Source organism: Pecten maximus, unplaced genomic scaffold (assembly GCF_902652985.1).
Source record: "Pecten maximus unplaced genomic scaffold, xPecMax1.1, whole genome shotgun sequence".
NCBI classification, from domain to species: Eukaryota; Metazoa; Mollusca; class Bivalvia; order Pectinida; family Pectinidae; genus Pecten; species Pecten maximus.
Genome location: NW_022983060.1, coordinates 1 through 17,997, shown reverse-complemented (window position 1 = coordinate 17,997; position 17,997 = coordinate 1). Strand labels below are relative to the sequence as shown.

Below are 17,997 nucleotides of genomic sequence, written 5' to 3'. Positions count from 1 at the left end.
TCATTGAATTTTGTAAATACCTGTGTACCTGAGGAGTGTCCAGTTCACCTGCTGACATAGCGGTGTCCTGGGGCGTTAATTAATTAGTTACATCGTTGTCATGCCTGACTGCCTATGATTTGTTGCATTGGCCAGTTTACCTGGGTATCTCACCTGTGCACAATATTATCGGTATCAAGAATATAACCGAACATATGACACGTTAGTTTCTCTGTACAGACACTTATGCATGTGTGCCATCATGTGCACTGTGAAAGAGTACGATGTTGCAGTAATCATAATAATAATTAAATAAAAATATATAACAACAACTAAAAAATATATATATAATAATATCGATAGGATTTCTCATGATATCGTAGGCGGCCTAATAACTTTATTCGACATTTTTCTTCTTCGTTCACTTGGCCCTACTGTACACATGTATACCCACCGCCAGGCGGCGCTCCCTTCAGTTTAGCGGGAGATTTGTATTACAAGTGGCGGCCATTTTGTTTGTTTACGGAAACGTGATGAAAGCTTAGGCCTAGAACAAAATCACGTTATATATACAGTATATATTGGCGACATTTAATTTCCCCACTCACGGAATACAATCGACAAACTGGGAACAGAATATCAAATTTCGTCTAGCTTTTGGCGACTTATGATACCCCTTTCACCGGCAAACACTGAATTATCGGACAACATGAAATCAGGGTAAGTTATATGTTCTTATTTGTCTTCGAATCGCAGATTTTGTCGCTCTCGCGATCGTCATACATTAAACAACATTGAGTGAATATGTTCATATGAAATACTTCATGTTTCAGGACTAAATTCACCAGCATTCATGATCCTCGGACCACCCGCCCCCTACGCACAGCCGATTTATAAATGTTGCATCTTTCAATCGTAAGTTTAATTTGCTTGCCAAGTGATTATTTTTTAATCCTTCACCTTCACATTCCGGGTCAATATTATGATATATTTAAAATGGATTCACACATATATGTGGCCATACACGTTTTTCGTTTATGTCGTTTGGTATGAACGTCCCAAAGTATATATAATATACTTCGTTTTTCAATGGATTTTCTTGAAATTCGATACACTATATATTGGGGTGTAGGCAATAATTCGTCAGCTATTTTACCTGATAATTTTTTTCATGTTTTCCCGTACATTTGTTACTATTTTTTACTGAAATAGACGAATATATGCACCATAATTTATGGTAAGTATGAACATTTTGTTCTTTATTCCTAATTATACGCACAACACTATTTTTTTTAAATGTAATTAACACGCAATTAATATCTACGGAATCGGCTACGGTAAATTAAATATATATAGAAATGAGAGGGATTGTTACTTGTTGTGTGCGTGAAATTTCAAGGAAATCCAATAAAATAAAGTCCTAATTGAAAATTTAAAATAGATCTACAAAGTAAAATCTATATACAATTTTAGCACATTTTATTTATTATACATAGATCTAGACCATTGGAAAATTTGAGAAGAATCTTTCTTCCTTTATTTTATGTGAATTCATTTAAAATGTTTTATTGCTGAATTAACACACATTGATTACTTTCACCATCAGTTTCCCTTTTAAGTTGATCATCCCCGCCCCCAATATATTAGCTTGTATGCAATGCAAGATGGCTTACAGGCTGTCATTTTGAATTTTATAATTTTGAAGTTTCTCAGAAAGTTATTTATGGATCTTATTCAAAAGAAACATTTTAGGCTTCTGCTTTCAAATTAATAAGATCTAGAAGAAGAGAAAAGTGATTCCTTATTTGGGAATCACTTTTCTCTTCCTTCTTAGGCTAAAGAACAGTCTTGTATATATGATATACCAGGTATATAAAATTGATATTTATATAATAATCATACAATTACATGATATCTCTGGGGGTATCTTCTTTTTGATTTGACATGATAAGTTGTGTTTGTTAGCCTATAGTAATTACCTCTGTCTCCCAGCCCTCTAATTTTGCTGCTGTCTAATAATTCTAGAATTTATTGACAAATTTACACAAAATGGGCCAGGTACAGTTCACAAAATTATGTCAAAACCCAGGGTCAAAGCTCATGAAGGTCATTAGATTGAAAGGTCAATGTAATTTTTTTTTCTTTTCATCAATATTTTGTTTTGGCATGATGAAGCAAATTTAGTTGGAATTAAACTAGGTGTAAACTGACAAGGTCAAGGTCAAATTTTGCGTTTTTTCACTGATTAAATATTTTGTTTCAAGGCTAAAGCAAAGTTGGTCAGAATTAAACATTATAATAATGCATGGAGTCAACTGACCAAAGGTCAAGGTCACTTGGTCAAAGGCCAAGGTCAGATTTTGTTTCAATATAATTCCAACCAATATTACTCGGTGATTTAGGCAGATGGGTTCTTGATGATTATGGGAGATATATATTATTTATTGCCTCATGATGAAATTCATGGGGTCCTTTAAATTGTCAGTGTTCTAGTTAATAAATTATAATAACCCAATTAACTCTCAGCCTGTCCTAGTTATTAAGTTATTACACCGAAACCAGAGTTACAATATGTAAATAGATCACTAACTGTTTTGTTTTCTTTTCTTTTTGATGGACTATAGAGTGTCAATCCCAAGAAGAACCCTGATCAGCTCCTGGAAAAATCAGTGTTCTTGCAGTATTGTCAGTCAAATCTCAAGGAAAGGATCCCAGAAGAGGAACATTTACATTATTTCAGACTTTTTTCTTTCCTGTGTAACAATGCCTCAAACAGCTAACACATTTTATATAGTATACAATACAATGTGTATTAATAACAGTCCGGTTAGAGTGCTGTGTTATGCAGTAAAAATACTTAATTCTTGATGACATGTTGGTTTTATGTTTACATTAAACGGTAGTTATAATATATACTAGAGAAACAAAGTGGATAATGCCTTGTACAGGAGCAGGAGTATGACAGTGTAATAGTACATGACTGCTGCGTTCATCTATGGAAGGAATCTGTTATTCGAAATAAAGCTTTCCATGAGGACGAAAAATAGTGCTTTTGTTAGTCTTTCAAGAAAATGTGCAAAGTGAAAGGAGATTTCCGTGATGTTTTTATGAATAGTAATTCATTGGTCTAGAAGACATGTATTTAATAAGTATATTTCTGGATAAAAAAACATTCTGAAGCAAAATCTTTTTATATTTTTCTGTACCTTTTCCATACTTTTTCTGTAACTTTTCTATACCTTTTTTGTACCTTTTCAGTACCTTTTTCATACCTTTTTAGTACCTTTTTTGTAACTTTTTAGTACCTAGAAAAAGTTATAACTTTTTTGTACCTTTTTCATACCTTTATAGTACCTAGAAAAAGTTATAACTTTTTTTTAACTTTTTAGTACCTAGAAAAAGTTATAACTTTTTTGTACCTTTTTTTATACCTTTTCTGTACCTTTTTAGTACCTTTTTTGTAACTTTTTAGTACCTAGAAAAAGTTATAACTTTTTTTTAACTTTTTAGTACCTAGAAAAAGTTATAACTTTTTTGTACCTTTTTCATACCTTTTCTGTACCTTTTTAGTACCTAGAAAAAGTTATAACTTTTTTGTACCTTTTTCATACCTTTTCTGTACCTTTTTAGTACCTAGAAAAAGTTATAACTTTTTTTTAACTTTATAGTACCTAAATTATACCTATTTTTGTGTGAAATGTAACTTTTTTATACCTTTTTTGTACCTTTTTTATACCTTTTTTGTACCTAATAAAAGTTATGACTTTTTTTAGGTACAGAAAAGTTATCAAAAGTTATAACTTTTTAGTACTAGATTGGAACCGCTGTTTAAACATGGTTCCAATCTAGCATCAAAAGTTATAACTTTTTTGTACCTAAAAAAGTATAACTTTTTTGTACCTTTTTTTGGTATGGGTTTGCATGCAATGCATCAATTGATCTGACGCTTCACATTTAACCCCAACTGTAATAAGTCTTTATGATGTCCAAATTATTCTTTTTTTTTGGTCCAATACCCAGACTCAGCAAAGGGCATATTTGCTGTGATCAGTGACACTAATTAATAGAAACTCCCATCCTAGGAGTCGATTAAAAGAGCCATTTTATTATGACTAATCCAACTGTCACTGCTAATATTGCCAAAGATTGTGTGAAGTTAATGCCTATGAAGGTTTGACATAGCGCTGGCCCCCACACTTTCTTTTATTTTTCACCATACATGTTAATTCATGAAAATAAGCTATAATTGCATAAATGAATGTTCAGTGATTGTCTCCACGTCCATGTATCAAGAGATAAACAATATCCTGTTATAAAAATAAGCCCTGGAGTCTTTCCCCACTCCTAAAGACTTAAGTTCTTTTGTTATATCTTTTGAAACCATTGAGATCCCCACTTCATAACCATATAAAGTATTGTTGGCCATCAAGTGATAAACACAACCACCTTGTTAAAAAGGGGCCCTAGGGTCTTTCCCCACCTCTAGGGAGTTAGTTCTTTGTTATATCTTTGAAACCATTGAGATACCCACCCTATAACCATAAATAACATTCTTGGGCATGAAGAGATAAACACAATCATGTTGTAAAAATAGGCCCTAGGGTCTTTCCCAACCCTAGGGACTTGGATTCTTTGTTATATCTTTTGAAACCATTGAGATCCCCACCCCATAACCATATATAGCATTGTAAGACATCATCAAATAAAGCTGTTAACAACATTATTTTGAAGTTTGATCAAATCAACCAGGTGAGCGATACAGGCCCTCTGGGCCTCCTGTATATTTTTGTACAATATTTTTTTTTGAAATGAAGCCCTCCCATCTAGTTAGTGTATTACAGGTAAGTAAAAATTTAATGCAAATGATGTTTTTTTTATAACTTATTGACTTGCAATAGACTAAACCCCTTTGTTTAGTCAAATTTTATTTCTGTGGGCTTATTGCAGGATAAAAATCAGATACAGTATTTATATACTGCAGATCCATCAAGAAGCCACAGTCGACAAGAGCTGGGGTCAGAAAGGCAGTCCCTGGGAGTTCAACCTGCGTGATCTGTTTCGATGGTGTGATCTTCTCTGTCACAATCAGGTACAATTATAGTCGACTTATTTTTATTTTTGTCTTTCCTGATAATATGATATCAAAATGTTGTATCTGATTGAAGAGCCTAATTCAAGGTCAAGGTAACAAGTAGAAAGGTCAAGGTTATTTGTAAAGATTGAAGGTTATATGACAAATGGGCACTTTTCCTTGTCCAAACAATTATTACAGTTGAAAAAAATATGCAAGTGTTTTATAGATAAATGAATAATCATCAACATTTTGTGATCAAAGCTAATTGAAGTCTGTTGATTAATGGCTGACTTCCATGATTACGAATAATTACGGTATATTGTGAACTGCTGGTTGCCAGTGGATTTAACCCTGGTGAGTTTGTTGGCCTACTGTACAAGGAGAGACTGGGGACACTTCAGGATAAATATAATGTAGGTCCTGTACAGGATGTTAGAGTCACCATGGTAACAATTTAGGATTATCAGGTTCAGATGTAGGAAAAGTAAAATTTTGTGTGCTTTATAAAAAATTCTACTTTTCACATATATATATATATTTATAGCCTTGATTGTCTCTCAATTTTTTGTAATTTTTATGATTAAATCCATTCCGCAGTATTAATTGTTTCAGGATGCAATAATTGATTTTCCGTGTCTTTTTGAAGCATGACAATCGGCCAAAAATGAAATAATTCAAAATATAGTACAGATTTTCTCAGCTTTTCTAGTGTATATGTATTGCATGCAAAACAGATCTGAAGACACAATTTTATCCTCTTATGGCATATTCATTGCTCTCTCCATATATGAATGGGTAGTGACTTCATTTTTAAATGGATATGAATCAAACTTTATATTTATATTCGTAAAATTCAAGTATAAGAATGCCTTGACAGAGTTCATGATTCAGGGTATTAAAGTCAAAATCATGGTTACAAGTACATGTATTAGTGGTAGAAAATCTTCGTCATCACTATCAGACTTCAATTTTAAACAGATTTTTGTCTCATATATTGTTCAATTGGCACCTAAGGGAATTTTTTTTTTTTTATTTAATATTTTTGTACTTGCATTATACTTTTATTGACAAAACTAATTATTTCATCATGATAACACCACTGGGAATCTTTTCACAGTCAATGTTTAAGTAAATAAATAGATTATTATCTAGTGTCTCTGTTACATCTTGAAAAAAATTATAATCAGAAAATCTTCAATAAATTGTTTAATCTTTTGAAATGTATCTTCCCCTTAAGATGTACAAGTTATCTCATTATTCCCTAAAGTCTGCACCAAGAAAAATGGATAAACATGCACTTTTTAAAGTTGGACACCACATCATTTGAGAATTTGTATTGCTTGCTTTGTCTTGTCTATAGGTGAAGGATCTGTACGAGAGGATATTTCCTGATAGTCTGCCATTTTATGTGCCCAGTAGACAAGTAACCATTTCCAACAGTGTAATACAGGCAGGACACTCATTTCTCTGCCGTGAAGAGTTTGTGTCAAGGGAGACAACTCGGTCACTGTACCTCCTTCACCACCTCCTGGAGCGTATGGAAGCAGTGATGAAGTACGTCCAGATTAACTGGATGCCCATTCTTGTAATTAAAAAGTATTCCACAGATACATGTATATGTCAATGTAGTCAGTTTAATTATTTAAAAATGGCTGATGTTAATAATTATGGTGATAGTGCTGTCATCATTGGTATTTATATTTGTGCATGAGGATGCCATTTTTGTTTCCATATTAACTTTACCAATCTTTGAAGCAAGCTATATCAGTTCCAGCAAGCAGTCATTGATAAGTGTTTTCATCCATTTTGTGAGCGGTATAACATATATTATGATATAATGAATATCATATAATGCAATATGCAAATTTGAATTTGAGCCCAGTTGGGACCTCAGTCCTGTGGTAAGACCAGTTATGTCAGTTCCAGCAGGAAGTCTTTTGATTAGGGCTATTCCATTAAGATATCCACTTGACCCCGCAGGACTCCAAAATAAATCACTTGTATCCATGGTTGGATTTCCTTCCTATTACTTCTAGTAATTCATTTAATAAATTCTATAGTTGGTACCCCTTAACCAAACCTGGAGTGGGATAGATGTTTTACTGGAATAACCCATAATGTTTTCCTCCATTTTTGTGAGCAGTATAACAAATATTAAGATATGATAAATATTGTAAATATTATAAATTTATAATTTGACACCAGGTGGGGCCTCAGTCCTGTGGTAAGACCAGCTTGGTCCAGCTACTGTCCAGTTTGACCGGCCATCACCTACATGTTCTAGCAATGAACTGTTCCATGGACACCACAGAACTACTGGGCAGATTTGAAGAGGTTTAGTACTCCAGTAATCCGTTGTACAATCTGTCAATTTGTTATAAAGTTAATGCAGCAATATACAGTGGACCCGCGATAATCCGAACGCCGATAGTCCGGAAAACTCGCAGTCCGGACAGAAATGCACGGGAACGGATTTCCGTAACGTTATTTGTACTCACCAGTCCGGAAATTCGGATTCCGATTCCGGAAGCCCATTTTGGGAACGGAACGTACTTTTCATTAGTAAATTTCCCTCAATAATCCGGACGATTTTTTCACCACGAGGAGAAAAAAAAATGTCGGGGCAAGTCACCCGTGTCGACAGCTGTACAGACTATCGCTTGACACTGTGCGTAGTCATAGCGACCGCTGCCAGGTCATAGCCCCGGCTGTTTACCTGTGTTACAATGTGTAGCTTTTGTTTTTATAAAGGTACCTTGCTTTTTCTCTGCGACCTAAATGTTACAGAATTTATGCACAAACATACAGTACGTGATACGATAATTAATCAATCTCAAATACATCTAATAAATTTATGATTGGTAATTAACATCATTAACACTTGTATTGGGTAAACACGGATATCGGCTTTGTAACACCGTTACGTGAAACGACGACTCATTGAAAGATGCATGTTATCAATTACATACACATTTACGTATTAAGCAGTGATCACAAGAACTGGGTTGATTACACACAAATTAGTCAATAGTCGTCTGATACTTAACTAAGCGTCACATTGTTAAGTGAATACGGGTTTAATAATTATCGGACATCTTGGGTAGTTCTCGCTGGTGTCGCTTACTTTTAAATAGATAGCTTGGGGTTTTAAAAACATAGTTTATTTTTTACTTTCTACAAAACAAAACAAGAATCATATCAGAAACATAAGTATATTTATTGTTAAAAAATCTGACAATTAGACGTGTTTATGAAACGTCCCGGATTGTATATAATCAAGGGAGATAACTCTTACACGACAATTTTTTGACCTGGTACACGAAATTCGGCAGTCCGGAAAACTCTTAATCCGGACTGTTTGGACTGGGAACGAAGGTGTTCGGATTATCGAGGGTCCACTGTATTATAGTTTCCTATTGTAGGGACTGAAAACGAATTTTGCAGATTAGTAGATTCTGTTGTCATTAATTCAAACCAGTAAAGCCACATCCAGAGGACTGATAATCTTTTTCTCTTACCCTGGACAGGGATATCCACAGTTTTACTGGGGTGAGATTTCCTTATCTCACTCTAGGTAAAAGATAAGCTACATATACTTTTTGCATGTTCTCAACACTTTCATTTTATCACATCAATAATACCATGATGTCACGGTGACTACACAATGACGTCATGTTGACAATTCAATCAGGTCACATCAACATTTCCTGGCATTGACAGCCCTGCAGGTAGGGCGTAAGAATTGTACCTGATGTCCCCATTGCATGATCGTAAGAGGCGACTAAATTTGGGATCTTATCTTTTCTCTTCTTTCTTAAGAACTTTTTCTTCCTAACGTCTCCCTTGACACTGCCTCACTTTTGGCCTTTAGTTGAGCGTTCGCCCCTGTGAGGAAGGCTTTGGGTTCTTTCCCTGGCCGAGACATACCAGAGTCTTTAAAAATGGTAGTTGCTGCTCCTGCTTAGCGCTCAGCATACAAGGAGTAGGACGACTGGTTCGCCCGTTGTCAGTATAATGTGACCGGGTGGGGTGTGCTGCTGGATGTCTTTGGCAGTATGCTTCAGGGAGGTAGCACTATAATTCGGCAAAAGTTCCGGCCTATCACAAGGAGACTTAACACCAACATACTGCAGCCTCCCAAAACACACATACGCACTCAACACACGCATGCATGTCGCACATACGGGAGGCCGTCCTTAAATGACCTTAGCTGTTAATAGGACGTTAAACAAAGTAAACCAAACCAAACCAAACCTTGCATTGATGTAACGTCAATATTAGATACATAAGAGGGTATAAACAGGGTAAGAGAAAAATAATCTTTCACCCCCTTGGGGGTGAGACAGGGGAATCTCAACCCTTGGGGAAAGATAATTATGCTGCCAAACACCCGGCAAGCCTCGTGTTTGGCAACTTAATAATCTTCCCCTCACGTTGAGAATCCCCTGTCTCACCCCCAAGGGGGTGAAAGATTCTATTAGTCTACATCACAGGGGTGATAATTTCCTATTAAATTTAAAGAAAAATCTTATCCAGAGGGTTGAGATATCTTTGTCTACATCACACAGAAACGATTATTTTTCTGCCATACTTTCTTGCTAAATGTCTCAGGTTGTAATAGGTGATATGAATACATCATGCCATCATTGTATACAATGTGTAGTAAAATCTGTACCACAGATTGACAGAACCAGTGTCGTCTGTCCTCTCTGATGTGTTTACTGACTATTTCCTGTTACTGTAGGCAGATATCCAGAACCATGTAGAGAAACTCGTCTACACAACCGAATCTGTTGTCTTGGATACCACCATCCTGCTTCTCCAAGGTCAACATGTCAGTATGGCAGGGAGGCTGCAACAATCCTGGAACAGCTTCAGGCAGTGTGAAGATGCGGGTCGGTACAGTTATGGTGGAAATCCGATTGGTTCGTTGGGTATCATGTGACAATCAACAAATAGTTTAATTACTCTAACACCTCCATTGAGACTCTAATGTTTTGATTTGCTGAATTGAATCACATGACCCAACTAATAATAGAGGGTTATAAGAGATTTATTTCAGAGTCGTTAATGTTTACGTGGAGGTCAGTTTCCTTTATTGGCTAAAATCTTTGTTGACAACAAGATGGCAACTGTTTCAGAGTTTGGAATGAAACTGTCGAGTGTAGAAGAGCTAGAATCTGTCAAGGTCAAGGTCACATGTCTGACAGAGGTCATAAGTGACATTAAGCAGTCTCTCCAGACTCAGACATCTGATAAAGGAGCCGGTAAGGACATAACAAGAATTCTTACTTCAAATTCCTTTATATTTGATGTTAAAATGTATTTAAAAATGACAAATTGTAAATTGTTTAACTATTCAATTGAAAGATTCAAATGGCTGCCTCTCTTGTTCCTCAGACGATAAATGTATATACAGGTATCTTGATTACAGGCCTAAGATACATTGACAAGTTTCCCTTTATTATTTTTTCATTTCTATTGTAAACAGTTAGAAGTTGTATATAATATGTAATGGGTATCTTCTTTAAATGGTTTTAAGTGAAACGGAGGGAATTAGGTTTCCTCTCAATCCATCTTGTGCATAATATGTACATAGTGCCCAATTAAAGTTTGTCAGCGCTTTAGCAGTTTCACTCCTCGAGGAATTTTTATCAAACTTAACACAATGATAAAAGACCATGTTGTCTTGAACAAGTTTGAGTTTCATGTATTTTTGGGTCATGGTCAAAGTCGCTTACTGTTTTTAGCAGGGCACGGTAGGGGATATGTATTGATTTAGCACTACCCAGACTGAGTATGCTTGTTTTGTTCAGTAGCAAAAATTTAATAATTATTCAGTACATTTGTACATCTTTTTTGGTGTGGCTAAAAAAGTACCTGACTGTACAAATTGAGTGAGACATGTTCTGAAATTACATAAGTTGATTAATTTATTTAGTATGGTGACTGACATTTTCTAATAATTTCAGAATTTCTGAAGACAGTAACAGACTTGGAGTCAGAGGTGACCTCCAAGTTAACGCTGACCTATGTAGGGTCAGGCAGCGGGGCATTTAAGTGGGCTGACAGCGTGCTGGTACAGGCATTACAGGCCGGTCACTGGCTACTTATCGACAATGTCAACTTCTGCAGGTATCAATTGTTCACAGAGAATAACATGTTATGTCCTAAATAATGTAACAGAAAGGTATGCTCATTGCTTGCGATCCTTTTATCCTTTAAAGTAAACCTGCCAAGACTTCGTATTAGTTTGGTTTATTTTGTTTAACGTCGTTTTAATAGCCAGGGTCATTAAGGGTGTGCCAAGTTTTTGAGGTGGAGAAAAGCCGGAGAACCAGGAGAAAACCACCGGCCTATGGTCGGTACTAGGCAAATATACTACCCCATGTGGGTTTCGAACTCGCAACCCAGAGATGGACGGCTAGTGATAAAGTGTCAGGACACCTTAACCACTCAGCCACCATAGCCCCTAGACGCTATGTTAAGTTCTGTTGCTAGAATATTTCAACAGCCATTGAAATTTGTATGTTGATATACAGAGGAGCCCACTTATTTGCATATCGGTTATTTGAATATCCCGTTTATTTGCATAAAATTCTCAGGTCCCGATTTTCTTCTTCTTTATCTTTGTATTTTAATCCCGTGTATTTGCATCGACTAAAACACTGACTCCCGCTTATATGCATATAAAAATTCCAAAAAATCGAAAAATTTTAATTGATTTTAGGGTATTTTTGTGATTTTCCCGTAATAAAAGTTTTAAGAAAAGTGTTTTAACTTACATATTGATTCGACACGATGTACAACGTTATCTAATCATTGGTTCCCACTTCGTCAAAACAGGTTATGTTCGATGCATCGATATCGACATTTAGTTATTATCCAGACCATATCAGTAGCATTGTGAAGAAGAATTACTGAATAAAATATTTATATGCCTCATCTTTTGATGAGATTTGTTTAACAACTAATATACTCATAGCAGGAACAAAACGCATCTCGAGACGATAATGAATGTTAATTGAAACGATCACATTGTACATCGTAGTGCCAACCCACGCGTGTATGACCGATATCGGACCCACAGACTCGGAGTGACAAGTAGTAAACGATGAAGTATATGCAAATATTTGTACATTTACAAAGAATAACAACCCATTTATTTCGTATTTACTCTTATATTTTAAATAATGTTTTTTTAATTATATTTTTAATGCAAATAACGTAAACAATCATATAGCGCCCGTTTTGAGTACCTACCTGACGATCTACATAGTGTATAAGAGGGGCCTAAACCCAACTCCGCCTATACGAATACTCCGGTTATTTGCATATTTTGTCATGGAAAAAGGGCTATGCAAATAAGCGGGTTGCTCTGTATATCTTAAAGAGCACTGACTGTAGTAACTGTAGAATATTTTCTACTTAACTGACTTAAGACTTTGTATTTATTGCATTTCTTAATAATATTTTTCTGTGATACAGTAAATTAAATGTTAAATACATCTCTTCCTCCTCACAATGAAGTTAAAGGGAAATATTCAGAGTTAAAATGTCGTTGGCTGAGCTAAATATATTATACTGTAAATGTACATATTTTAGTGGTAATCTTATTTTAGTGGATTTTGTGCTGAAAATGTTCTGCCAAATAATGATGGCACAAATTGTAGTTACAGTACATGGTTTTCTTTCTTTCAATTCATCATGGTGCTTATCATTTTTATGGGAGGCGTGCCTCACATTATAGCATCAGCTATAGGATTTCATTGCGGAACCAATCGTTTGGTACCTCAAGCGGCTATCTCCGTAATCACGGGAGACAACTCGTACATACCGACACAATACACAACCAATTTATCTCGATAGTAGATCTATATTTTGAATGTTGTAATTGTTTATTATAATTCTCATAAAATCCCCCAAAAGAAATATATTTCATTTAACATCGACATTGAATGCCACCAGAGCCTATTAATTATAACAAAAACATTATATCTACACATAATGTAGGCACACAAGTGTACTCGGTCAGTTAGTAGGCCAGCTAGTACCCAGGAGACAGACGGTCGAATATTTTCACGTATCTGATTGTAAGTAAAAACCAACGACCTGCATGAATGAGAAAATAAATAGATAAAGATTGATTTTTATTGAAGAGATACTATTTCAACCGCCATGTGTTTATATTTTTATAGGGACGTTTACGCCTGCCATGTTACAATCACATGAGTGTTATGAGGTTACCTTACTATTAACTCTGAATGTAAACTTTGAACATATATTTCTGACTTCATGTAACATTTTATTTACAGGCCATCCATGACAAAGATGTCTTGATGAATGACAGAAAAATCAAACAATGCCATTGACCTTGATTAAAACCAGTATTAGCTGTCACTTCTGAATAAGGTATCTTGCATATTTTAATGTATTCTTAAGAATTGATAGTATACAGTTGTTTTATAACTTATTCTCCCGAGGTATTGGGATCTGTCTGATGAACTTTCCCGAGACCGCAGACCAAGGGAAACAGTTAATTGGGTTGGTCCCATCACGGAGGAGGTGGAATTTGACTGTTGACTGATAAGGTATGACACAACTGTTTTGTTACCTGATCAATCTACAAGAATAATCCTCAAGATTTTCGAACTTCAAAGTTGACTTTCCTTTTGCCACACAGTATACTGTAGGAATTCTTACAGACCATTTCATGACATTCTTTGTGTTAGCCGACTCCCTGTTTTGATACAACAAACTCTGGTTGAAGATTTCTTCGAACCACTCTGACTTTGAGTTAGCAGACATCACTAGCCGTTGCTAGGGATACTGACTGGGAAAAAGACACAAATGTGCTGTCCGTGTTGTGGTGGGAACCATACCGTCCCCTTACAGTGAAAGATCCAGGGCGCGGGATCTTTAAAATCGCCCAAAAATTTATGTTTTGATCCCACTTGCAGAAAATATGTGGGGGCCAATTCACGCACAAATACTATTGTGATCCGCATATTTATCAGCGTAACGCGGGTACAAGATGTGTTTAATAATATTATTAAACATGTCTTTATCAATCAAATAAAATTATAGCAAGTACAATACCATATTGGGGTCGTCTTTACAACAAACATAATAGGACTGAGACCACAATAAAGTACTTCCAGGTTCGATCAGGCCCCACGAATGAAGTCCCCTCAACAAATGTATGTATTTCATGGAAATGGATCAAATGCCTGTTTGATATCGGGGTGTTTTGTGTCTGTATACAAACGGACACGGATAAGTCGAACCATCGGATAAGTCAAATATTTTGCTTGGTCCGTCGACTTCGACTTATCCGAGTTTTACTTTATTTCATGAAAATAAATCAATGAAATCTATGAATTTAATGTAAATTTATAGTAGAGATTTCAATCTAGGTTTTGTGGTGTAAAATATTAATATTGATCATGTATTTTGTGCTCCAGGATCCTGTGTGAAAAGTCATGATTTCACCTCTACCCCTAACCCGGATGTATGTAATCCATGTTGGTGACACATTTTGACAGCTATCTCCAGAAACTGCCCAACATGCTGTGTTGAAACTTTTATATTTTGCTTCTCAGATGTTGGTCTTGGCCAGGTGAGATGGAAAATTGGATATGAGATTTAAACAATTTATTATAAATTTTGATGCTACAATGAAACATATAGAGAAGCTAATTGTGGTCTCGGTCCATCTGTGATTATGTTCAGACAGCGCACAAGGGCCGGTAACTCTTTCATAGCTAGCAATTTAAGGTACATATCACGATATTAAGTTAACATATTGTGTATTGTAAAGTTGGTTAATAATAATAACGATATATATCGTAGTATCGATATATTGTTACAGCACTAATAGCCTGACAATCTCTGTATTGAGGAAGAGAACTTGTGCCTCATCTAAGGAGGTAGGCATACTTATATAACGAGACTATCTCTATATTGAGACAGAGAAATGGTGTCTCATCTAGTGAGGTGAGTATATGTATATAACTAGACTATCTCTATATTGAGACAGAGAAATGGTGTCTCATCTAGTGAGGTGAGTATATGTATATAACTAGACTATCTCTATATTGAGACAGAGAAATGGTGTCTCATCTAGTGAGGTGAAAACCAGACTATCTCTATATTGAGACAGAGAAATGGTGTCTCATCTAGTGAGATGAGTATATGTATATAACTAGACTATCTCTGTATTGAGACAGAGAAATGGTGTCTCATCTAGTGAGGTGAGTATATGTATATAACCAGACTATCTCTATATTGAGACAGAGAAATGGTGTCTCATCTAGTGAGGTGAGTATATGTATATAACTAGACTATCTCTATATTGAGACAGAGAAATGGTGTCTCATCTAGTGAGGTGAAAACCATACTATCTCTATATTGAGACAGAGAAATGGTGTCTCATCTAGTGAGATGAGTATATGTATATAACCAGACTATCTCTGTATTGAGACAGAGAAATGGTGTCTCATCTAGTGAGGTGAAAACCAGACTATCTCTGTATTGAGACAGAAATGGTGTCTCATCTAGTGAGGTGAGTATATGTATATAACCAGACTATCTCTGTATTGAGACAGAGAAATGGTGTCTCATCTAGTGAGGTGAGTATATGTATATAACCAGACTATCTCTATATTGAGACAGAGAAATGGTGTCTCATCTAGTGAGATGAGTATATGTATATAACCAGACTATCTCTGTATTAAGGCCTCCTCACTTGTGTCTGGTGCCTATTTTGGTAATAATAAACATATTTATTTCTGTTCTTGTGTCTTTCTGTTTGAGTATGCATGTTATACAGTGTTCAACTTCTCCATAGTCAACTTAGGTTTATCAAAGGACTGAACATTTACTCCCACTGTTGAGAGTTATAGTATGACTTAAGTTTGTAATTCAGAACAGAATTTGTAGAAGTTATTCTAATTACAATCATATACAGATTTTTGCCTGCAGTTCTCTGTGGCTGACTTTGGCATCAAAATTCATGACCATAGACATGATGTATTATTTGTGATTTTTCTTGTCAGGCAGTCACACCATTGAACAACTGGCTGGTGAGAGTTAACAGCTTCAGTGTTCTCCCGGCAGATTACCGAGGAAACTTCCCAAACATCAGGTCTACCAACACTGTATTCTTGTCTCGTGATGTTAAATATCGTATGGAGAGAAGTTCTTCCTTTAAGATTTTGAATGCGTCCTGAAGCTTCGATCGAGAGGATACATGTAATAAAGGTCTGCAGAAATCATAAACCTAACAAATCAATAATAACATTTTTAATGTTCCCCAGACTTAAAAATAGCAAAATAGATATAGACATTGAAAATTGCCACCATGAGTGACATTTAATAATAAAAATAGAAAAGTTAAAACAATTACAAACAAAACATAAATCTAAAGTTAAGTTTTTTTCCACAAGCAAGTTACAATATATCTATCATTAATATCTAGTAACATTATTCAGAATTTTATCTATTTATCTTAACAAGCAAAATATCGAGTGAATTATAATGATATTAATGCAGTTGTCAGGAAATACTCACAAATATTTTGGTACCATTTACATTGACATTGTAATTAAATCACCTCAGATATTCTTAATAATTAAGAGGCCTCAAAGGGGCTTAACACACTTTAAACACAACAGATTGAAAAACAAAAGAGGTAAACCATCATATTTATCAGTCTCTCATGTAAGGGACATAACTCTGCTCTTGTCCTTTATTTAATGATCTCCCTTTGATTGTTTCACACTGGTCTGTAAGTGTTGTTCAGTTTCAGACAGATTTGCTACAATTAAGCCATTTACTTTTCAAAGTAGACAAGTAGGAATACATATTCCACAATAATGTCTCCTTATTCTGAAATGTGCTAAGCTATTTGTACACATTAGTATATTTTAAAATCAAAATTGTATTTATTGACAGTAACCTTTTAAAATATCTTTTCTTGGTTTTTAGCGTGACTATCATGTTACTTTTCAGGCCGTTAAAGCCCATGGGCCTCTTGTTGACTAAATATGCTAAAGACAATACTTTGCCTTTTCTTGGTAGACTACCAAATTACAAGTCAGAAAAGGTGCTTCCTCTTCCCTCAGATACAACTGCCTTGGACAAAGTATGACACCCTGGCCTGTTGACATGAAGTTTTGACAAGTAAGTCTTTGGCTGTTGACATGAAGTTTCGATGAGTAAGTCTTTGTACATTTCAAAGAGTATGGCATGATTTATGTCCATACATTACAGTCAGGAAACCATGTACAGACTTGTGCAACTTGTAGCAAAACTTTTCACATAAATTTTCTGTGACTGGTACAGCAAATGATGATGGGAAGAAATAAGTATTGGAGGAATATAGCAGCCATGTCAACCAGGTCAACCAGGTCAATCAGGTCAACCATGTCAAACAACAGAGAGATGTATACAGACAACAATCTTCAGAAAGTAAAGAAAAGTTCAGGTTACTGCCAGAAAGAAAAGAAAATATCAGGTAATTTAACAATGACTTAAGTAAAAATTTTCGAATTGCAAATAAATACCTTAAAAGATGTTATATCCCGGGGGCCTTTCTATTTTGTGTGTATTTTTGCTAGTTATTTGAGAGTTCAAGTGCTGTAAATTAACCAATTCAATACAAACACATAAAAGATTATCCATGTTTGAATTTATCTTCACACCCTAAACATATTGTTGAAAAATATGGAACAGAATGTTCATGTACATTATGTATTAACTATCTTTTTTAACATTATGAAAGAACATGCCATCGTGTATCGCTTAATTATCCCTTCACGACGAAAGTCGGGGAGGGGATATAGCTTTCCGTTCGTACGTAGGTACGTAAGTACGTACGTATGTATGTTCACTTTTTGTCAGCTGACCAAACTTCATATATGGGTCCAACATGGGAATACCTC

The 17,997-nt window shown here is 35.3% G+C and overlaps 1 protein-coding gene and 1 long non-coding RNA gene across 2 annotated transcripts; both read left to right on the top strand.

The window, feature by feature from the left end:
- Nucleotides 1-332: 332 nt before the first annotated feature.
- LOC117321381 lies at nucleotides 333-3,023 on the top strand. The gene is made up of 3 exons (XR_004531341.1): nucleotides 333-699; nucleotides 813-894; nucleotides 2,604-3,023. It is a non-coding gene; the product is annotated as an uncharacterized LOC117321381 (long non-coding RNA).
- Nucleotides 3,024-4,558: 1,535 nt separating this feature from the next.
- Nucleotides 4,559-17,986, top strand: LOC117321379 (midasin-like). The gene is made up of 12 exons (XM_033875821.1): nucleotides 4,559-4,563; nucleotides 4,927-5,068; nucleotides 6,414-6,638; nucleotides 7,259-7,387; nucleotides 9,798-9,948; nucleotides 10,195-10,320; nucleotides 11,026-11,188; nucleotides 13,369-13,465; nucleotides 14,518-14,672; nucleotides 16,111-16,315; nucleotides 17,135-17,236; nucleotides 17,399-17,986. Exons 1-8 carry the CDS (start codon nucleotides 4,559-4,561, stop codon nucleotides 13,391-13,393), a joined length of 966 nt encoding a protein of 321 aa, XP_033731712.1. The 3' UTR covers nucleotides 13,394-13,465; nucleotides 14,518-14,672; nucleotides 16,111-16,315; nucleotides 17,135-17,236; nucleotides 17,399-17,986.
- Nucleotides 17,987-17,997: the final 11 nt, after the last annotated feature.